This window comes from Polypterus senegalus, chromosome 14 (genome assembly GCF_016835505.1).
Source record: "Polypterus senegalus isolate Bchr_013 chromosome 14, ASM1683550v1, whole genome shotgun sequence".
NCBI classification, from domain to species: Eukaryota; Metazoa; Chordata; class Cladistia; order Polypteriformes; family Polypteridae; genus Polypterus; species Polypterus senegalus.
In genome coordinates this window covers 110,818,285-110,842,624 of record NC_053167.1, presented here as the reverse complement: position 1 = coordinate 110,842,624, position 24,340 = coordinate 110,818,285, and the positions used below count along the sequence as shown (strand labels likewise).

Here is a 24,340-nt window from a genome sequence, read left to right as displayed (position 1 = left end):
TCTTTTGCATGTTTGTCACACAAAATGTTTCTGATCATCAAACACATTTAACCATTAGTCAAATATAACACAACTAAACACAAAATGCAGTTTTTAAATGATGGTTTTTATTATGTAGGGAGAAAAAAAAATCCAAACCTACATGGCCCTGTGTGAAAAGTAATTGCCCCTGAACCTAATAACTGGTTGGGCCACCCTTAGCAGCAATAACTGCAATCAAGCGTTTGCGATAACTTGCAATGAGTCTTTTACAGCGCTCTGGAGGAATTTTGGCCCACTCAGCTTTGCAGAATTGTTGTAATTCAGCTTTATTTGAGGGTTTTCTAGCATGAACCGCCTTTTTAAGGTCATGCCATAGCATCTCAATTGGATTCAGGTCAGGACTTTGACTAGGCCACTCCAAAGTCTTCATTTTGTTTTTCTTCAGCCATTCAGAGGTAGATTTGCTGGTGTGTTTTGGATCATTGTCCTGTTGCAGCACCCAAAATCGCTTCAGCTTGAGTTGACGAACAGATGGCCGGACATTCTCCTTCAGGATTTTTGGTAGACAGTAGAATTCATGGTTCCATCTATCACAGCAAGCCTTCCAGGTCCTGAAGCAGCAAAACAACCCCAGACCATCACACTACCACCACCATATTTTACTGTTGGTATGATGTTCTTTTCTGAAATGCTGTGTTCCTTTTACACCAGATGTAACGGGACATTTGCCTTCCAAAAAGTTCAACTTTTGTCTCATCAGTCCACAAGGTATTTTCCCAAAAGTCTTGGCAATCATTGAGATGTTTCTTAGCAAAATTGAGACGAGCCGTAATGTTCTTTTTGCTTAACAGTGGTTTGCGTCTTGGAAATCTGCCATGCAGCCATTTTTGCTCAGTCTCTTTCTTATGGGGGAGTCGTGAACACTGACCTTAATTGAGGCAAGTGAGGCCTGCAGTTCTTTAGACGTTTTTCTGGGGTCTCCTGTGTGTGTCTCTGCGCTCTTGGGGTAATTTTGGTCGGCCGACCACTCCTGGGAAGGTTCACCACTGTTCCATGTTTTTGCCATTTGTGGATAATGGCTCTCACTGTGGTTCGCTGGAGTCCCAAAGCTTTAGAAATGGCTTTATAAACTTTACCAGACTGATAGATCTCAATTACTTCTGTTCTCATTTGTTCCTGAATTTCTTTGGATCTTGGCATGATGTCTAGCTTTTGTGGTGCTTTTGGTCTACTTCTCTGCGTCAGGCAGCTCCTATTTAAGTGATTTCTTGATTGAAACAGGTGTGGCAGTAATCAGGCCTGGGGGTGGCTACGGAAATTGAACTCAGACAAACATGCAAAAGAATAAGAAATCAGGAAGGGGGCAAATAGTTTTTCACACCACTGTAGGCCACTTGATTACACTAGGTAATCCAAAAAAAAGAAATCGCTCAAGTCAACAATTTTAGGTGGTCTAATTAGAGTTGAGGATGCTGATTCCAAGTGTGGCAACAGAATTACTCTGTCAAGTTCAGTTTTTGAGAGATGAAATTTTAAAATAAAAACGTAAAAAACTTTTAGAGAAAAAATTAGTATATTTAAAATGAATTATTTAGACTTAAACAAATGAAAAATGATGTATATGCTGTAATTGTTTTAAATATAACTATTACTTACAATCCCCTAAAGATATTTCATAGTGCAGTGACCAGCAGACAGACTCACTCCACTTTCCACCGTAAAGGCTCACCATCTTAGTGATATCCTGCTGGAATTTCTCCCCATGTTTATCAGAGACTGCTCCCATATTCTTGTAGGGGAAAATCCATATGAGAATATAGGAAATGGATTTTTATAGACAGTTCATTCAAATACAAAAAAAATGCTCTAAATGCAATCCGCACTTATTTCTCCACTATTGACTCTGACCGTATAAAATTTTTTATCCAGTCTGTCATCACTTTAAGCTTTATTGCCTAATTTAGTAGTCTGACAAACCAGAACTTAAAAAAAAAAACTCCAGGAGACCAAACATGCGGCTAAAGTTATTGGGGCTGACAGAATATTTGTAGAGTGTATGTTAGGGAGTACTTGTGAAAAAAGCTAGAAGTCATCTCAACTGATGGCAAATGGCCATTACACACAGAACTCAGCTTCAGTAAATCAGGGAGGATTGTCGATATAAAACCCATGCAAATCACTCCAGAAATTTTTTTCTTCCCAGGAGCCATATGTCATTTCCATAAGGAATATTGGTGAAAATAGTAAAAAGAACAAAAATTCAGAACTGTATAAGTTTAATGTAACCATTTTAGCTAAATACACTATTAAACTGAAAGAAGTAGTTAGCAAATAATCTGTTTTCAAATCAAATCATGTAAATACTTTTGATCTTCTATGTCTCTGTTAGCTTTATTTCATTTCTGTTATTGACTGAAACTGAGAAAGCAAATTTCATGTATTCATGTGTAAACACGACTAAATAAAAATATTTAACCTGGTGCTAAGCAGGAACAGAACAGAGAAGCTCCTCATCAGGTTCCTTCTAATTTTCTACTTTTGCATTCCCAAGAAAACTTTTTTCCAATAAAGGAAGACTTTATTATTATTATTATTTTACAGTTTTCTTTTCTGTTACCTGGTCAAGAAAATGGATGGAGCAAATCGTCCTTGTATATTTCTGCAAAAACATTTTCTCAACAACTTTCTCTGTTCTGTACAATAAAAAGGCATCCTTCTAACCTTCTAAATATAAATTTCCGCCTACTTTGATGGAGTAGGAAAAACATGTAGCAATACTTAATTTTGGCTTGTTTCCAACTCAATTAGTGTTAAGGGTATTGAAGAGTGCCATTTGTCAGCTCAAAATATACTTCAAATAATATTGTGAATCTGAATATGAAAAATACTTATGCCATAAGTTAAGCATAACTTATTTTTTAAAGATTAACTTTGTTATTTTCAAAATTGTGTTTTTTTCTTAAACTGATAAGTTGTGCAAATTTCACAAATTTATTCAGCACACCTAATTCTATAAAGTACACATTTTTTTAATGTGAACTAAAGTGCAGACCACTGTTATGATTGCTGCTATTAAGAAGTTGTGAAAAGTATATTCCCATTACCATTCACTCTGAAGAGTCTCAGTTATAGCTGACTGAACACTTTCCTTTAATTATAAAATATCAGAAAACAGGTAATATCAACGAACCTTAACAGAGGATAGAACTGTTGGTCTGGCACTTCAAATGTTTCATTTCCTGTCACTTTTCATCCACATTTTTAAAGTTTAAGTTAACAGTTTGCTGAGTGTAGCGAAATTCTTACTTGCTAAATAGACATTATTCCTCTATTCCTTGTAATAATCTTAATGTGCTCACATGCTATCCCTGCTTCTCCTGGGGCTTCCTCTAGGTCTTCTGCTAGTAGGCTGAGTCCAGTACTGTCCCATTGGAAGATGGTCAGAATCATCCTCACAAAATGCCTAGCCCACCTGAAATGGCCCCTCTTAATTCAAAGATGCCATAGTTCTACTCTGAGGTATGCAGGTATGCTATGGGAACAGGAAAAATTAGTATATTAGGCAAGCTGATGTATGTTTTCGATTCTCTGGCGCTGGAGAATGCTTACATGTTAGATGCTGGTCAGACATCCAATTAAGAATTTCATTTTGTTCTGTACATCAGACAACACTACTGCAAACTGCATTGTCGTACTTTTTCCCATTGATGGACAGAACATTTCTGCTTTTTCAAACCGCAGTCACATAGTTGTAGTACCTACTCTAAGGTTGTGACTGTAGTTGAGGATAATAGAATGTATTGAGTAGTAAATTGAAAGCTTCCTCATTGCCATGTTTCCACCACAGATTAGAAAAACTGTTTGTACTTCTGGCTAAAATCCTAATTCTCTTGCTCAAGAGTGAAAATCCAAAGTTTTTCTGTTGTTTCACTTGGGTAAAGTGCCTTACCTTTTTGCCTTAACCTGCAGGGAGAAATCATCTCTCTTCTGGAAGAGGACTATGACCTCAGATTTGGAAACGGGAAAGCTAATTAGTCCGGTTTTTATTTTACAGTTATGAGCTTTCCATTAGTTAAGGGTGCGGTTGCAGTAGTTCATGACTGAACTTGATGATTACCATTGTAAGTAAAAAAAAATCCTGTGGTTTGTTGTATTTGCTGCATTCAATGTTTCTAGTACTGAAGACAGAGCAATGCCACAAACAAAACTAAATGGGACACCAAGGTCTGTCACAGTACATGTCTACACAGGCATCCTCACAAATTTAGACATGTCAGTTAACGTGACAGAATGTCTTTAGGGTGTGAAAAAAACTAGTTTCCAAAAGTAACTCATTTGAACATTCATGCATAACTCACATACAGGTGATGATGTTCTGACTAGGGAACTGAATTGAAGTCCAAGAGCTGTAAAGAGCAAATATCCTTTTATGTATGCTGAAAATATTTAACTCTGTCTATCATTCCTTGTAAGTAATGACAGGCAATCCAATCTGGTTTATCCATACATCTGAATTTTCAATACTGAATCCTCTTTTCCACTGTAAGATTACCTGGAGTAAACCATATGGATATGGGGAGAACATGCAAACCCCATAGCACCTGGGACTTAAACCTCACTGCCTCACAGCAACAATGCCACTGCACCCAACACACAGACAGATCACTCACGGTGATCACATTTGGCACATCCTATTGCAGTCCTGAAATTCAAGAATCTTATGAATTTTAGCAACAGCATTTCACAGGAGCTTCATGTTTATGATCTTTTGATTTCTGTTAAAAAGTAATCTTAAATATCTGGGTATTGGAAAAAATTTATAAAATTAAAAGGTGTACAAATTACATTTGTGTTTTCTACATGTGTTTTCTATGACACTGTGACTTTGTATTTATTTGAAAAAATTTCAAATAATAGTGTGAACAAAAATGTGTATTGAAATGTTTAGTAATATGTGAGCAACAGAAGAAGCTGTCTGATCACATGCAAGAATATCCACTGCTTCCAACTCAATGATATTCCATATATTAACAGTCTGCTAAATTTAATGGATGTTTTTAGCACATTTACTTTTTTGAATGAACACTGATCTTCATTTTAGTAATTTAGAAAAAGTAATCAAAGTATGGAGAAAGTTGAGTGACTTCAAGGTAAGCCAGATACATTAGTCTGAGTAAGAGACTGAAAGACTACAGGAACTTTAAAGACATAATATCTATATAGGTATGCAGGTATCTGTATTGCTTGAGGTTTTACTTACAGTCAGTCAGTCATTGTTCAACCCGCAACATCCTAACACAGGGTCATGGGGGTCTGCTGGAGCCAATTTCAGCCAGCATAGGGCACAAGGCAAGAACAAACCCTGGGCAGGGTGCCAGGCCACCGCAGGACACACACTCCCACACACCAAGGACAATTTAGGATCACCAATGCACCTAACCTGAATGTTTTGGACTGTGGGAGGAAACCCACACAGACACAGGGAGAACATGCAAACTCCACGCAGAGAGGACCCAGGAAGCAAATCCAGGCCTTCTTACTGCGAGGCAGCAGCACTACCCCTGCGCCACCATGCTGCCCGGTTTTACTTACATTTTTCAAATATTTTTAATTTGTATGGTACTTAGAATCTGTCCACTTGAAAGAATTCAATTGAAAATTTATTTGAATTAAGCTTTGCCAAATTCTCTTCAGCAAATGACCATTTGAGGCCTGTTATTAGATTTGTCCAGGTTTATACTCCTAGTACAACAAAACTGCAACTTTTAAAAGTATGAATTTTATCTGTCAAACTTTATGTCATAGCAGGCCTTATGACATTCACCACTTCAAATTTTAGACAAATATTTGTAAGCTTGCTCAGTCTTTTTATTTTGAGTGTGATGGTAAACACATCCCCTAAGTTTTTTGCCTGGAAAATTAACCATTAATTTTCAGTGTCCTTACATCTGCAGTGCAAACACTTTCAAGTGCTTCACAGTGAATCAGTAGTGATATGACATTGCATTTTTATAGTTTGGATCTGTCCCATTAAATAATCCACACTGACTGGTGCTAAAGGTGAATCCCCATAGGTTACCTTCCGCTTAGTGTATAAAAAGAGATCCAAAAGTTTTAATACTAGAGATTTAATGTTTAATTAACCAGCGATGGATTTGCAAAACTTGTTTTTTCCACTTTTATCATGTTAGTTTTAAATATGTCCATGTTAGCTTTATAATGCACTTAGTGATGCATTTGTGTTGTCACGGTTTTCAAATTTCTTCCAGGTAGTATGTCTTCCAGCCATTTCCCACTAACAGACTACACTAAAAAATGTTACAACTTTCTGTTGTTCACCAAGACACTGTCCCAGCTTATATCCCTATTCCCTATAGCCACTGGCAAGAATAGACTTTTAAATACCAACCTGAGGTATGCACTGGCTATTGTTGATATCATCTCATAGAAAGTCATATAAAGTTTGTTTGGACCATGGCTATTGCATCTACATTTGGTCCATGCACCAATGCTAACCTGCGTCTTGTTTGAAAAAGAAGCTCACAATGACAAAAAAAGGAGGGATCCAGCTTGGCCCCTCTATTTAGTTGGACTTTTTTTTAACTTTAATGAAAAGAAAATGTTGGAGTACAGTGCTGACACTCACTATGCCCCACACCAAAGTTTCTTCTATGAGTAATTCCTACAGAGGACGGAGAGAAGTGGTCTGTCTTCTAAATCAGTGACTTCAGCACTAAGAGAAAAAATGATAGTTATAAGTGTACCAACTTTACACACTGTTCCTTTTCGTATCCCCTTTAGTTGGGTCATCATAAGGGCATTAGAACGCTTACATTACTCATATATAATATAGGCATAAAAGGCACATCTGCTTGTAGGGAGTGTGCACTCATTTCTTTGTGGGGTCAGCAAACACCTTGTCTTTCTCTATGCTGTTGACACATCAGTTTGTTATCATGCCACCTTCTATGAGTTCACCTTCATGCTGCCATTCGCAATAACATTGTTCAGTGCCCTTTGGAGGACAATGTTAATCTACACTATCTTACAGAGAACCTTCCTAAATGTTGATGATATTATGTGTTGCTTGTTTTTATTTTCTTGGTGGGGGGGCTTCTGTATAATTTTAATTTGTCCTTGGGGGATAATAAAGTATCTATCTATCTATCTATCTATCTATCTATCTATCTATCTATCTATCTATCTATCTATCTATCTATCTATCTATCTATCTATCTATCTATCTATCTATCTATCTATCTATCTATCTATCTTATGGATCCAGCGTTTGGTTGGAATCTTGCATCCATCACTGTCCTTGTGGAGTTGGCATTTTTCCCTGTGTCTACAGTATGTGAATTTTCCTCCTAAATGTGCTAAGTTAACTGGAAATTCCAAAGTGGCTCACTGTGGGTGAGTTAGTTGGCCCTGTGATAGACTGTAGGGTTCTTTCCAGTCCTCTGCTGGTCCTGAACTACAAAACAATTACGTATAAAACTAGACAAAGATATCTCACAACTGGGTAGAAATGCATCCAAGTTTCACCTCCAAGTGAAACAAGAGTAAGCAGGACAGTGGTACAGTGGTAGCGCTGCTACCTTGCAATACTTACCATTAAGCTGAATTTGTTCATTGTAGGTGTCGGGCTCTATCAAGGCTGTGTCTTGTTACCATTCCTGTTTGTGGTATTCTTGTACAGGATGAAAAGGCACAGCCAAGGATGTGAGGGTGTCCAATTGGGGAGGCTATGGGTAACACTGTTGTTATTGCACATGATATTGTCCCCTTTGCCTCATCTAACTGTGACCTTTGGCATGCACTCAATTGATTTGTTGCCACATGTGAATTGGCTGGAATGAGGATGAGTACCTCCAAGTCTGAGGTCATGGTTCTGTCTCAGAAAACAGTGGACTGGTTTCTTCAGGTGAGGGGAAAATGACAGCTATTAGTGAAGAAGTTCATGTCATCTTGTGATCTTGTTCACGAGTGATGAAAAAAGGGAATGTGACAGGTGGATTGGAGCAACAGCAGCTATTCTACAGGCACTGTACTGGTGGCTGCCTCTAAAGACAAAACTCTTGGTTTTTTGTTTGACCTATAGTTCTGTTCTCACATATGGTCATGAACTGTGGGTAATGACTGAAAGAATTAGATCACGAGTTGAGGTGGTTTGGGCATGGCATATGGATGCCCCTCCTGGGCTGCTCCCCCTGGAGTGGTCCGGGCAAGTACTATCTGACAGAAACCCTTTAGCAGACCCTGGAAATGCTGGAGGGATTATATCTCTTGGCAGGCTTGGGAACTTTTGAGAATTAACCAGAAACAGCTGGAATTTGTAGCTGAGGTCAGAGAAGTCTGTACTAATCTGCTCGCCCTGATGGAACCACAGTACCTACCAAGAAAAATGGTTTCAGATCATAAGACAAGATGAGGTAAAACTCCATTAGTACAGGGTATCAGGTGGAACTAACCAACAGATACTAACAAGTTTTATAAACTTCTCTTTCCGTAAGAATAGCAGTCTTCAATTATTAATGGCAGCCTCTTCTGTAGGAATTTGTTTAGCTCTCTAAAGCAGATTGAGACAGACTGGATAAAGATGTGATATTAGATGAATTTTCTGATGTTCCGCAGGCTGGAGAACCTCTGATGTCACTTCCAGACGTCCCACCTCTTCTGCCTGGGACCTTCTTAAATCAAAGCTCCACTGTAAGTAGGCAGTCATAACTGACTATTTGCATCTGCACAACATGTTTCCATCAGACTAGTGTGCTGGCGCTACTATATTTTTATTTTTTTTATTTTTAGCAAAACACCTACCATTAAATGGGTTTCACCTGGTGGTGTCCAAAGTCTTCAGAAGTTTCTTTTGTATTTTCTTGCAATGGTTATAAATTTGGCTGTTTGTACTCTACAATGCTTTCCTGAGAAACTGCAATAGAGAAAGGCGGGGTGTTAAACTTACACCAGGGATGAGCAATGCCTATAAAATGTTCTGGGATTGTGTGGTGGAATGAGTGGATATAGTTTTTCTCTCAAGATTTGACTTTTAATGAAGTAGCCTGTACCCTGTGGCATGGATAATTTGTTCAGCCTGTAAAAAAAAAAAACAAAAAAAACATATTCTCTTAGGAGTAGCACACATACACATAGAGACTGTTTGCCTAGGAACTTGTCTAGGTGTGTATAATGGAAATATCTTGTACCCATGTACTTTCCCCTTTTGCATTATTAATTTGTAGCCTTTGTGAGAATGCCTCAAATCTCAGACTTACCACTGTTTATAAGGTACTGTACCATTTAATTTCTCCCCACCTTCCTTTCTACATCTATAACCTCAGGCAATTAGGTGTAGTAAAAGACAAGCAGGAGTTAAGTTACACTTTAAATAATGTATTATTGATAATATTCACAAATAATAACAATATACAAAGTACATTTGATTATTGCTAACCATACAACCTGATAAATGGTGATATGTAGTTACAGGCGGCACACAGACTTGTTAGTTACTTAAAATGTCTCTAGTTAAGACATCATTTTGTGGTCAGCTTTCTTCAGAACAGGCTGCATGCCTGTCTCAATATGGCTGCCGAGCTATGCTCTTCATTGTGTTGTCCTTTTCAGTTCATGGTGTGTGAGATGGTCTTTTATCAGTTTGGTAAGAGAGAGAGAGCTGGGTAAAGCAAGCAAATTTATAGGTTTTCTGTCCAACCCCTACAGCCAATAGGGTGCCATGGTACTTAAAGGCTTCTGATACAAGCCAATTGCAAACAACCATACTTCAGACCAATGGGGCAGAGAACCTTCACACCTGCCCACAAAACCATATGTTAAGGTAAAGCTTGGCAGTTAGGCAGCCTGGCTTTCCTGTGGGGGTTGACTGAAAAACAGCAGAGAAACATTTACCAAACTTATTTTAGGCACTTTCCCCCAACCCTGTCGTAAGATTACAGAGACTCATTCCTAAAAGGGGAGAAGGGTTTCTTAAACCATCAAACCATTGCTGTTATTATCAATAATGTAACACTAAAATTACATTGCTTTGTCTAAGTTACAAATAAAGACATAAAAAATATTTATCAAGTTGTATGCAAAATTTTACATCACAACATCATGTTTCACAGAAGTGCCCTTAGGTCTGGCAACTATTAGAAGAACATCTGATACTCAGTGCCATGCAGAGACACATAACTTTGCAGAATATCTCAGAAGATTGTATTAACTTCATTCCACGTGTCTCTATGGCATGCTCAATTGTGGAAAATCACAGATAGTTTCACTGGAGGTAAAGTTAGAATTGGGTAGTAAAGTATTGTAGAATTATGTTAGCGGTAGTGATAAATACTTTAATCTGAAAAGAATCACATTCAGCAGTTCATCCTCATTTTCTACACTTCTGCTATCTTCTTCAAATAGGCCGCCCTGGGAACATTTATTTTCAGTTTGATAGACTACTGTATAAAGTAACAGTGAAATATAAAAGTTAGCAGTTGACTTAACTTGAGAGTCCCTGGGGAAAGCTGCTTGACGTCACAGGACACATGAATCTAGCCCACAGACCTGCTGTCACAGGCTTTATAAACAGCTGGGACTTTTGGTGGGGACTGTTTCATGACATCCTAGCAGTAAACTGTTTTTTGTTTTTCATTAATCCTGAGGTTTCTGAAGACTATTCTTTTTATACTGGATAATAGTGCAGCTGGGTTTCACTTATTATTGTTGTGAAAGGACTGCAGCCTTCTTAATTTCTCTACAGAGACTTAATGTTGCAAACATGGGAGGTCAGCTTTTGTTTGGATTTTGTGTATGTCTGTGTTACTTTAAAAGAACATTCTGATCGTTAACAGTAAAGGGATAATTTATGTATTGACTCAGCCCTGCCCAATTGTTTACTTCGGAAAAACATTAAGACCTCTTAAACACAGAATCATAAAAGCAATATTTGCACAGGCTCTCTTAAACCTCCTATATCTAGGCATTTTGTAGAAAAACAGTATTCTGTATTTCAATGTAAATATTCAATGTAAAAATTACTTTCAAATCTTTTTGGTTTCCTTTAGTCCAGTGCCTCCTGACTCACCTGTACGAGAAAACCCCCATATATGATATACCGCTCAACGGGTCTTGATGTCTACCTATACAAGATGTCAAGCTTATTGGGGTTCTCCCCTGTTTTTGTCCTTCTAGACCCAAAACTTCCTAATTTTTAGGCCACTTTTCAACCAAATTTTGTGTAGAAAATTATACCGTTATGATAACCATTGGCTGACTTCAGTAAAATGATCAGATAGACCTGAAGTTGTGCATGGCACATCAGACAACCCAGGGGTTCACACCCTAATGAGATACAAGGGGTCAAAATTATTCCTTTTCATAAAGCATAAAAAATAGGGATAGATAAACTGGCATGGGGAGTGTTATTATTTAGTTATTAGTTTATGCTATTTTGTGGTTGCTGCAGAATACAATGCTATTTTTGATACTTTGATTGCTTACTGGGATTGGCTCCAGCAGACCCCCATGACCCTGTGTTCGGATTCAGCAGGTTGGAAAATGGATGGATACTGTATATGAATATGTCTCGAGCTAAGTGGGCATATGCACAGAGGATTAACAAACAATTCAGCAGCACCAAAGACACACGTCGTATGTGGCAGGGCGTTCAGACAATTCCAAACTACAAGCCCAGCCCACACAGCAGCGATGGTGATGCCTCCCTACCGGATGAGCTGAACAACTTCTGCGCACAGTTGCTGCTGACTCACGACTGCACAGCCACGCACAACACCAACCATATCATTAAGTTTGTGGATGACACAACGGTGCTGGGACTGATAAGCAGGGATGATGAAAGAGCATACAGAGATGAGGTGGAACGCTCCACATGGTGTGAAGACAGCAATCTATCTCTCAATGTCGAAAAGACAAAAGATATAATTGTGGACTTCAGAAAATCACATCCTGCCCACATCCCACTCAGCATCAACGGTTCAGATGTGGAGACTGTTAGGAGTACCAAGTTCCTCGGTATGCACATAACTGAGGAACTTACGTGGAAACATAACACCTCATCACTAATCAAGACAGCCCAGCAGAGACTACACTTACTGAGGCGGCTGAACCGAGCAAGTTTTCCCCCTTCCATCCTCACCATGTTCTACAGAGGCACCATTGAGAGTGTTCTGACCTGCTGCATCACTGTCTGGTATGGCAAGTGCAAGTGCTGCAAAAGGATAACGAAGACAGCAGAGAACATTACTGGGGTGCCTCTTCCTTCACTATGGGACATATTTTACAAACACAGTGTCCGCAAGACCTGCAGCATTGTGCAGGACCCCTTACACCCCTCACATGGACTTTTTACACTTCTGCCATCCAAGAGAAGATACTGCAGCATCAGAGCCAGATCTGCCAGGCTGCAGGATAATTTTTACCCCCAAGCTGCCAGACTCCTTAACACCATGCTGCCCCTGGGATCTACCACATGGCCTCAACCACCTCTAAAAACAGAACTTTTATACATGCAAGCCAGTTTCCTTCAAAGATGAGTGTGCATGTAGAAAAGAACTGAAAATCTCATATTGACCTTTAAGTATTTGGCACACTGCACTTTGACATTCTTTGATATCCTTCTGTTGTAAAACATTCTGACCTGTCATTGTTTACATGTCTTAAACAACTATTATCATACTCTGAGTCATGCTGCCATTTCTGTACTACCTCACACTGCGCTGTATTATCTATATCTATTATTTATTATATATTTATTGACTATATTTATGTATCTGGATTGCACAATACCATATATTGCATCAATGTTCATATTGCTTACTACACATCAATATTGCTGCTAATTCTTTGACTTAACCTTTACACAATGTCTTGTTTTGTGTTTTAATTTTAAATTAAAATTTAAAATTGTAATTAAATCTAATTTTAACTTTTTATTTTTATTTGCACTTCATGTTATTACACTGTAGACCCTGAGCTTTCCAGTTTCGTCTATCTGTATTCTTGCATATGGTTGAGATGACAATAAAGTTCGCTTTGACTTTGACTTTGAAATTAGGGACCGCTTACATTCAGAATTTTTTTTTTTTAATTTTACAGCATCTCTATCAGACATAAATAGAATCATCTACAAAATTGCATTGTTTTCAGCACATTTATGCAATTTGTGTTTTTATATCTCACAATAATTCAATGAATTCCGTTCTGGGCATTTTCGGAAACTGAAAATGATACACGGCTTAGTCATTGAATCACACTGTCTTTAGCTATTTATGTTACATTATAGTGCACCGTTCTCTATTTATGTATCTATTGATGACTTTTATGTATCTGTATATCTAGCTTAACTTCAAAGACAACAGAATTGGAAACAAACCCATCAAGACATTTTAAGTATCAACATTTCTGTTAGGACGATGCATTTACTTAATGTGTTCATTTTAATTGCTGTCTGTCTGTATCCATCTATCCAATTATTTCCGAAAAATTCAGTACCACACTGAGCCTATCCGTGTAGTATTCTGAGCCAGGCAGGACCACTCCAGAATGCTGTAGCTAAGACCATCTCGGATACTCTCCGAGTACACACACCTGCACGGTGGAGCATCCATTTATTCGAACACGCACAGGTTAGAGATGTGGGATAAAAACCTGACAAGTCAGATAAAATCTCAGCAATGTGCTGGAAACAAATGAAAACGCCACAAAAACGCGAGCCCGTTCGGTAGCCCTGACTTCACTGTAAAAAGACGAAAAGGAGCAGGAGACGGTTGTATTTCTGTTGGCGCAGGTGTGGGCGTGGTCACAGTGCCAATAGGTCCATAGACACGCTTGGAGGCGGAGTTTCATCCTTTCTATTTATTCCCAGCGGCAGAGTAGTGAGCCCAAAAGGAATTAAAAAAGTGCTAAACCTATCTATTTGTTCACGTTGAATGCTAGACGTGAATTAGATTAGTCTTATTTACTTTTGGATCCAAGGAGAATTGGAAATCATCATTATGGGAACTCCTAACGTAAATGTACTTATTTTTATCACTTTAATTTGCTTCTTAACAAAACAGGTGAGTACCCGAAATATATCATCTTTCCAGTAATCGTCACACTACTGAGTAAAAATAAAAATAGACTACTTTATAGAATTTAGCTAATAATTAATTAAAGAAAAGGAACTGTCATTTGTTTGCGTGTCTTCAATTTGACCCGAGAGAAAAGGAAAGGATTTATAAACGTGAACACTGCTCCTTTATCCACGCCTGTCAGCGACTCAGTGGCTCTGGCTTCAGGGTCAACAGACAAATTCATTCAGGGAAAAATGAAACCAGAAACTGAATCCCGGGTAAGAATTTAAAAACTGTAGTGTGAGTAATACGAAGACTGTGTGTGCCGCATTCATGTGCGGGTTTTTCCTCTGAAAATAGTAGACACTGCTGAGAAACACAAGTTTTTACAATGTTCTCTTCACTTTCAGGTCACGGCTGGACAAAAAGGTAAATTTTATATTCAGTTCATATTCATTTCAAAACTTAAATTTTCAATTTCAGGCGCATTTCCATTATTTGTAAGTTTTATCTTAATATACAGCTAAAGGTAAAGCATACATAAAAATGAATAATAAATGAAAACGCTACACTACAAGAAAAAATACACCCACCAACGATCACATTTCAGTACGTTACACCATTTACATTTACTGGATATATTTACATATTGTTATATCTATGCGTTTGTGTAAACTATCCAAATACGTTTCAGTTAACTTTAATTAATGCATAAAATAATTATTCGTGACAAGTCATAAATAAACAGCTAATGGGTTTTATAAGTTTTGTTTAACTACCAGTATAGTTTGAGCATGGTTTGAGATAGATATTGTTTTTATGTTATTTACTAAGCTGAGCAAAGGGGACGAAGCTTCCATTTATCGTTCCATTTTTAAGAAATTATTGGTTCGTAGCGTATCATTTTGTATATTACCTAGTTCCCATTCAATTTGTAATAATAGCTGAAAATAATTACAGTTGAAACGATCCGTTTCTGAAACTTTAATGTCTTCAATCACAGCAACATTACGTTTTCTCTAGAAATTTAAATCCCAGATGTGCCATATATAAGATTTTATTTTCCATTACTTTGACGCCCCAATTGTTAATAACAGTAGAATTTATTGCTAAGATGAATTAAATCCTAAGTTTGCTTGTAATTGTAAACTTACTAGTTATAGCCATTCATAAAAACTGAACTTTCATATAAAGATTGTTAATATCAATGTATACTATTGATAGTTTTTTGTGTGTTTTTTAATTTTAGTACAATCAAGTTGAACTTATACAACAAATGACTTTAAAGTCAAACTAGAAAAAAAGGAAGAAAAAATAAGAAAGTTAAAAAGGAAAGCAGGAATAAAAAGAGACAAAATTAACAAAACAAAGTTCAATCCCCACCCAAGAGGAAGGGAGGAGAGCCAAGAGCAAGGGCACAAATAGTTAGGAAAGAAAAAAAGAAAAGAAAGGAAATTGTTCCTTTCCCCTGATATAAATGCTTATTTTAAAATGTATTAATTAGATCTTGTCATATTTTAAAAAGACATTTCGAACAGATACTCTAAGTGAGAATTTGATTTTTTCCAATTTCAAATAGTATAGTACATCTTATCTTACAGTATCTTTTTACAGGTGGGTTGGGATTATTCCAGTTAAGCAAGATCAGTCTACGTGCTAGTAGTGTCAGTTAGTCAGTCAGTCATTGTCCAACCCGCTATATCTTAACTACAGGGTCACGGGGGTCTGCTGGAGCCAAGCCCAGCCAACACAGGGCACAAGGCAGGAAACAATCCCGGGCAGGGTGCCAACCCACCACAGTCACCCAATCACTGAAATCGTTTTACAATTCAATGCAAAGTGTTAAAAAATAGTGTTCTTCATGAATGAAAATGTTCTAGCATATTAATTTATGATAACTGTGATATTTAAAAAAAGTTACAATGTCCCATAATAGCAATATGTTCATGAATAGTGGATTCACGTGTGAGGAATGTTGGTGTTTTTCACTTTGCTAACACTATTTCTGACCTGTATTGCAGGGTTTCAGGTTTCTCTCTATACAGTGACATCGAAAAGCATTTCAGTGCAGTGGACAAAGCTGGCAGGAACCCATTCATTCATGGTCACTGCTACCCCTAAAAATGTCCTTGGTACTCCAGTGTTTGTTCAGTTCAATGAAGCAATATTAATTGGAACTGTTGGTTCTCTGCTTTCAAACACCATCTATACTGTTAGAGTGGAAGCACTGGACTCCTCTGGCAATGTTTTGGCCCAGTCAGAGATGGAGCAGCTTACAGGTAGGCAGTGAAACCCTAGAGTAGAGTTACGTTGCACAGTATGTCATAAAATACTGACATTATTCAACTGAAAAGAAATAACCCCATTGAGTATTGGCTCATAAATTGTGTATACAGAAAATACTTTGTAGCATAGGATACATAATATGTGCTTAGAATTATATGTGATAAATGTTTAGTGTGTAATTTAAATATACATGAATTTATTTATTTTAAAAAGTAGTCATAATTAAATATTTTAGTTAATTAATAGTTAATTAATAATTTAGTATTTTAGTAATACATATTTCTTATTTTGAATGTTTAGCCATTTAATAGTTTTATTTCTGTCTAACAAATTACCATTTTCCAGCCCCTGATGTGCCCAGCATTGAGCAGGCCTATTCCAAACTGAGTAACAGCATCACAGTAGAATGGACAACACGTACTGGTGCCACTGGCTATATTTTAAGAGCCCAGTCTGGTAAATCCATAATTGAAACCACAGTCGGAAGCTCACCTGGAACACTGAATAACCTAAAGCCTGCTTCAGAGTATACGATCACAGTCATGTCTGTTAACACAGGAGGAAGAAGCCAGCCGTCCAAGCCAAAGAAAGCAAAGACAGGTATAGTGGCATGTAGAAAGACTGGATGAAATTTCCGTTCTGTATATATTTCCAGATATTGTCCTTTTGAAGCCTGGGCTTATGTAATTGAATACTCATCCCTATCTCTAGCAAGACTAATCTGGAAAATTGAATTTACATGTATCTGCATTTTTGTATCATTCTACTGTTGTACGGGATACTATGGTTTGAGAAGGAAACATGGCTTTAAATCAGTTACTTTGATTTACAGTACATCTCTTGCATAGTCTGTATATTCTTCCTATAATTCTCTAGGTTTCTTATGAGTTCTTTGGTTTTCTTTTATAGTCCGAAGACATGCTATTAGATTTATTTTTATGTATTGTATATGTAATAGCATGTGATATAACATCAGGGTTGAGTTTGTGCCTCATGTCTGCTGTTGCCAAGATAGTCTCCTGCTCTTCGTGACTTTGATGAGAAAAAGTAGGTCATCAGTCATGGAGGAGAAATGCAAGATGCTTTTGGTGTAAGAATAGAAGATGCAAGGCAATACATTCAATGTCTGGATGAACATGCTGTGAACACAAAAAAATAATTAAAAAAGGAATGTAGAGAAAAGCCAAGCAAAATGACACCTTTTATTGGCTAACTAAAAAGATAACAATATGCAAGCTTTCGAGGCAACTCAGGCCCCTTCTTCAGGCAAGATGTCATCAAAAAGATGTAATTAAAAAAGGAACAAATTCCTTTTCCAGAGTCCTTTGAAGGGAATTGCCGTTTTTTGTATGCATTATGAGAGGGCCAATGTTGAAAAGGCCACAAACAGCATTTATTTTAAATAGCACCTTTATGTAGTGAGCACCATACTAGAGTCGCTTTACAAGAAGAGGTTTATTGCTTGTATTTTTGTACAGGTTCATTGAGCTGCTCAGGGACACACCATAAGTCAGATGTAGAAACTGAGCTGCCGGTCATGTACTGTAATCTGAAATCCATGGCATTAAATATTTGACCTCATAGTGTATACAGTACATAATACTCAATACCTTGAGCAATTTGTGTATTGGTTACTTGGACATTTGAAAATTTCTATTTTCCTTCCACATTTCTAGGTTTGATGTTGGCTAAATTCTGATTTAAAAAAATCCCATCATCGCCCCTTTTTTTTTTTAATGCAAACTGTTTAAAAACAACAACTTACCTATGTTCTCTACCAATTTACTCCAGTTCTTCATTTTTATACAGATAACAGGATATAACAGGGTGCTTCCGTCTTGTCAACTGCCAGATAAATGCCCACATTGGAATTTGCACATTAATATTTCATGGATTTCAAAATGTAAATAACAGAAAATGCTACTACAGTTATCAAATGAAATCAAATGGGCATTCAATTTAAAATGACGATTGTTGCCACAGAGAAGAGCATTGTGCCATGTAAGATGGGTTTGACATTGAATAATTCTCAGGGGATAGCAAATGCAGCTTAAGCTTATCCAGGTATGCCTGTTAGCACAAGTAACAGATACAAAAACGCAGACTTATGTTAGTACAAGCAACAGATACAAAAATGCAAACTTATCCAATTACTATATCTGCAATTTGGGAATATACTATTGCTGTCCATCTTTACCTGCCAGCTCTGAATTTGTTCTTTTTTTTTTTCTTCTTTTCTGCCATCAGTTTTGTCAGCTCCTAACCTAACCTCGAGCTCACCCAGCAATGACACCATAGTAGTATCCTGGAGCCCTGTCTTCATGGCAGAAGGTTGTCAGCTGTCCATCATGAGGTCTGATGGATTGGGGAGTCGACTGAAGACCAATGCTTCCCAGAGCCATGTCACATTTACTGAACTGGAAGCTGGTATCACCTATAGCATAAAGGCCAACGCATATGATGCTGATTACACCCTGGGAGATGATGCTACTGTTAGTCAAATAACAAGTAAGGTTATTACTTCTGAGTTGTTGTTCCTGCTTTTTTTGTTCCTGTTATGTGAAATTAAAATGTATGTATAATGGAAATTTGTGTGGTTCCACTTCCCTGTGTGACTAGTGTTTAGACAGGTTATGCTGCCTTTTTGATCCATGTTAGGAGTCACTTTTAAGGCTGGCGGTATGGTCTGTTGACTAAGGAGTTAAACAGAAACAAGACTGCAGACAGAATTCCCCTCATTGGCTTACTATATGAATTTAAGAAAGTTACTTCATTTGCCTGCTTCCGACTGAAAACTGTAAATATGCAACCTCCTTTAAGTATGAAACATATAGAGTAGGGTGCATTCTGGAGAAGTGACTAAATGAAAGTAAATGATGCCATTACAGTGTTTGCTTTACTATATCATGATTAAAGTCATACATTTGCTTATTGTACTAGTCTAAAATATTGGTGTCTGAAGCATCCAGTATTCATTGACTAACTTATTAAGCAAAAAAACAAATGCTGAAGGTGATTATTATTAGATGGGAAAGATGGGACCATGCTGCCCAAAACAGAGAGAAGACATTCTCCAGGAAGCTGATTTTAATGACCAGTAAACAGAATATGGTTCACCCATGGAGTTATGCGTGTCACTGAGAGTTTATACTGTAGCTCTATAATATTGTAGCAAAGTCCTGGTTATGGAAGTAATAGTGGGGTTTGGCAGGTACTGTACATAGTCCTCTGGCAGTTTCACATTAAATTTAGAATAGGAGTTTGGCAAAGGTCAGAGGCGAAGAGAGAGAGAGGGAGCGGGAGAAAGAGAGATTGAAGGTGGAAGGAAGAAATAAAGGTGTCAAAGAGAGTCAATCACCTCCATAGGTAGATCTAGTGCAGGGGTCTCCAACTCCAGTCCTGGAGAGCTGCTGTGGCTGCAGGTTTTCGTTCTAACCCTTTTCTTAATTAGTGACCAGGTTTTGCTGCTAATTAACATTTTGCCTTAATTTGAATTGATGCACAACTTAAGACTCAGGTCCCTTAATTATTTCATTTTTCCTTATTTAGGAATCAAACAATATTAAGACACAAAATGAACTAACACATAAACAGCAACCAAGGTTCGTCACACAATAACTGACAATAAAGAAAGGTGAAGGCCTCAGTAATGTTGATCTGCTCAGGTCTACAAAACATTTTGACAGCCCTCTTAAAAAAGAAAAACAAACAGCTTTGGCAGAATGAGCATCATGGAATTTAATAACGGGATTAATCAGCAACAAGAATTGGCTTCAAGTTAAGACATCAAATGAAGTGAAGTTGGTTGGAGTTTGAGGCCTCAACATAGTTGGTCATCTGTTGGCTCACTTTACATGAAATTTATGCTTAGGTACCTTTAAGGAAAAAAGAATCATTTCAGCGGTCAGAGTCTCAAGAAAAGTCAATTAAAATAAAGGGAAATAGTTAATTAGCAGCAAAAACTGGTCACTAATTAAGAAAAGAGTTAAGAGTGAAAACCTGCAGCCACAGTAGCTCTCTAGGACTGGAGTTAGAGACCCCTGGTCTAGTGAAACTCAATCAAAATCAAATCACATTTTAATTGTCATATACAGTACATAGTTCAAAATATAGTAAATGCTTAGTTGCATAGGCTCAAGGAAAATAAATATATGGTTTATAAAATAACATAGTTCCCCCCAAAACCACACATAAGGCTTGCATAATAAGAGAGGTGCTGCTGTTAATAACAGGCTTGTAGGTGACAATAATGTGGTCAGGCCTGCCCAGTTGTTTCCCAGGTTTGCATTGAAAGGCATTAACATTTGAACAGAACAGGACCAGCATGTTGTGTTCACAAATGGAACATGCTGATAGAAGTTTGTTAATAGTAGTTTATATTCTGTGTGTGAACCCTTTTGTTATGTTGTCCTCTCCCTCTATTCATCTCCTCTCTTGTACAAAGTAACAATAAGCCACATTATTGTTAGAATTCTGGGCTGTCGGGTAAATAAATGCCTCTTTGTTTAGTTTTGATTAGTTTAGGTTCTTTATGGTATTTGATGCACAGTACATCATAAAGGCAATGATATTCAAATTAAAATATGGTGATGGTATTCTATAGCATTAGATGTTGGAGAATTTTTTTTTTATCTGCAATTGTATGCTATTGGGTTTATAGTTAAAGAAACCTGTGAAATCAGTGATACTAATACAGGACGTGTTTTATCAAGTAGGCCAGATAGTATGCTATCTTATAATATTTAATGATTTCACTCCATACTGACTAAAAATGTGTAAAATTGTTATGCTCTGGCTTTCAACATTTATATTTAAGAGGTTAAATTCTTTGGATGGCAACTACCTTAGTGTTCAGAGGAGTTACTGTAATAAATTGTTGTAAAAGTCTGTTTTAGTCTATATTTGATGATAATCTACATTTATCATACAGCTTAGAGATAAGTGTGACACACACAGAATATTCATATTTATTGACTAGTTTAGGTGCAGATCCAAAGTTGTCAAAATGATGCGATTTTTTTCATTAGAAGGAAAGAAAATGATATTTAAAATACCATCATCTCGAATGATAATTTAATCTAATGTATGATTATCAGAATACATCAATTCTTTTAATAGCATAAAAAAGACGTTTTTATTTATAGTATTTAGTGTTTTCATTTAGGTCATTTTCTGTACTAATGATATGAATTGTCAAATGACACGAGAGAGGACTTAGAAGGAAATTGTTATGTCTTTGTTATGTTATGTGCAAAGGACTCAACATCAACAAAAAAAAAAACTGATAATTATTGATTTCACAACACCATAGAGCATCTACAGCCAGTCTCTATTCTGGCACTGGATTTGGAGGTACATTGCTGCAAGTACTTGAGAGTCCACATTAATGATAGGCTGGACTGGTCTCATAACACAGATGAGCTATATCAAAAAGGGTGGAGTAGACTCTTTTTTTCTTAGGAGACTACAGACTCTAAGACTCTCTGATGACTGGTGTGATTTGTTTTTGTGCTGTGGTGGCAGGGCTGGTAACATCACTTCAAGAGAGGCCCAGTAAATCAGCAGGCAGATTATGAAGGCACGTTCAGTTATGGGAAGGCTGTCTCAATTTACTGGAGGCAGCAGAGGAGGAGAAAACTAAAGCAGAACTGAGGGTCAGTGAGCAATGATGCACATCATCTCACTGACACACTAACATTAAGGAATTTTAGCTAAAAAAATGTTCAAGAGAAGTTTGTTAATAAACACTAATGGGGGGCCCTCTATACAGTACCTATGGCAATATGCCTTTAAACTGCTTTATTATGACTGGTCTTTTATCTTTACTTGGAACTAGGTTTTCCTATTCTTGTGTGTGTTTGAGGGGGTTGTTGTTATTGTTTGTTATAACATTTCTGCTATTTCTTGATTATCTGTAAAAGGTAAGTTTCCCCTAAAGCAGGGGTCCTCAATCACGGTCCTGGAGAGCCGCAGTGGCTGCAGATTTTTGCTCCAACCCAGTTGCTTAATAAAAAGCACTTATTGCTAAAGTAACACTTCTGCTTCACTTTTGTGATTTTGAGCCCTTATTGCTTAATTTTGTCTTAAACAGCTATTTTAATTGCTCCTTATTATCATGCATAACATGCAAATGACAAGAGAGAGCAGCATTTCTCCATTTAGCTTATTTACATTTACACCTGTGTGTATTTATCTGCACTATTGGGTTTAATTAAATACTTGGAAGAAAAATGAAGAGAAAAAAGTGAAGGACTGAGAATTACTCGTCTATTTTAGCCTTCAAATCATTTGCATGATAGAAAGGGAAGGAAAATCTAGGATATGAGAATGACCTGACATAGCAGAGTTAATTTAATTTCATAGCTTGTTAGTGCTTTATTGGCAAGAATTGCTTTCTAATTAAGCAACCAGGTCAGAACAAAAACCTGCAGCCACTGCGGCTCTCCAGGACTGGGACTGAGGACCCCTGCCCTAAAGTACTAGATATCTATCTATCTATCTATCTATCTATCTATCTATCTATCTATCTATCTATTATTATATAATGCCTTTCATATCTATCTATCTATCTATCTATCTATCTATCTATCTATCTATCTATCTATCTATCTATCTATCTATCATTATATAATGCCTTTCATATCTATCTATCTATCTATCTATCTATCTATCTATCTATCTATCTATCTATCTATCTATCTATCTGTCTGTCTGTCTGTCTGTCTGTCTGTCTGTTCAAAGTTTAGTTAAAAGCAGATTAAAAGTAGAATTTGCTTATTATGAACTCAATGATGACTTATGCACTTTATACTGTATTTTGGGTACTGCGGCAGTGTTGTGTACTGTGGATGAGGGGAAATTTATTATGAGGGTGTTGCTCTTGAGTGACGGCAATTTTGTGATGACCTTCAGTTTTGTTCTTAATGCTTAATTTGCTTCAAAAGCAGAAGGTAAAAAAAAGACTTAAGGGAGTGGTGGGAGGCATTGGAGAGGCCTGGAATTTATTCCTCTACCACCTCTTTAAGTGTTCTTTTTTAATTTGTAGTTAGATGCTGATTTGTGGTAAAGATTCTTAAAAAAGTATGATTAAAAATGTTTTATTGATATTGAACTGAAAGAAGATATTGTGTCAGGATTTTCGTTCGTATAGCTTGATGTCATTATAGGTATTTGGAAATTTTGTTTTACAAAACATTTTTTGTTGATATTTTATTATTTATTTTTCTTAAATCCTGGCTTTAACTTGACTAACTTAGCTATAACTTATTGGTGGTCATTGTTCATCATTACTGTCTAAAACTTGTAAATGAAGCAGTTTAAAATATAGGATGAATAGATGAAGTATGAAACCTTCCAGGTATTTATTATATATAAGAATCAGAAAATGTTAATTTTATCACCAGATTTTAATGATGTTCTACTAATGTCTTACCACATAGCTAGGTTTTATTGTGCTTTATATAGTGTTGTTTTAATTTTCTTTTTATAATGCGTATAAAGCCATCTAAATATGCCATGAGACATAAAAAAATAAAATAAAAGATTGCAAAAATTTTAAAGTATATGTAGCAAGTACCTCATTGATTAGACTGTGTGAGATAGTGCTTAAAGCACCTCATGTATTTAAACATTGATTAACTGAGTGCTTAATCTGTTAAATGTAGGACCAGCCAGACCAGAATCTGTCCAGGTGACCTTGGCTAACAGCAGGGCTATAGGAATGGAAGTGTCTTGGTCACGGGTTGAAGGGGCAGATAACTACACTGCATACAGCACTGATGGACTGAATTGCACTGGTGTTGATGTGAAATGTCAGATTGGCCCTTTGCAATGTGGAAACAACTATTCGGTCAGCGTTTTAGCGTACAATAGAGCTGGCCCAAGTGTTGCATCACTACCAGCGTACTTTTTAACAGGTATGTCGGTGCAGAAGAAGTTGTCTTTTTGATACAAAACGTTACTTAATATGTGTGTGAATGTGTACACTTTAATTCTGTATG

The 24,340-nt window shown here is 37.0% G+C and overlaps 1 protein-coding gene and 1 long non-coding RNA gene across 8 annotated transcripts in view; one reads left to right on the top strand and one right to left on the bottom strand.

The window, feature by feature from the left end:
* Nucleotides 1-24,340, top strand: part of LOC120514882 (fibronectin type III domain-containing protein 7-like) — a 61,752-nt gene that overhangs the window by 2,310 nt on the left and 35,102 nt on the right. For 2 of the 7 annotated variants that reach the window (XM_039735515.1, XM_039735513.1), the window contains exons 2-5: nucleotides 16,076-16,333; nucleotides 16,686-16,940; nucleotides 18,588-18,848; nucleotides 24,005-24,256. In XM_039735515.1, the coding sequence (XP_039591449.1) occupies nucleotides 16,156-16,333; nucleotides 16,686-16,940; nucleotides 18,588-18,848; nucleotides 24,005-24,256 (946 nt within the window). In that variant the 5' untranslated portion in view covers nucleotides 16,076-16,155. Of the gene's footprint in view, nucleotides 1-3,375; nucleotides 3,510-8,616; nucleotides 8,692-13,897; nucleotides 14,058-14,464; nucleotides 14,484-16,075; nucleotides 16,334-16,685; nucleotides 16,941-18,587; nucleotides 18,849-24,004; nucleotides 24,257-24,340 lie in introns of those variants that run through there. The other 5 variants (XM_039735510.1, XM_039735512.1, XM_039735509.1 and 2 more) reach the window with 5 other exon arrangements.
* Nucleotides 8,700-18,626, bottom strand: LOC120514885. The gene is made up of 3 exons (XR_005630533.1): nucleotides 18,538-18,626; nucleotides 18,106-18,185; nucleotides 8,700-9,076 (listed from the first exon to the last, which is right to left on the bottom strand). It is a non-coding gene; the product is annotated as an uncharacterized LOC120514885 (long non-coding RNA).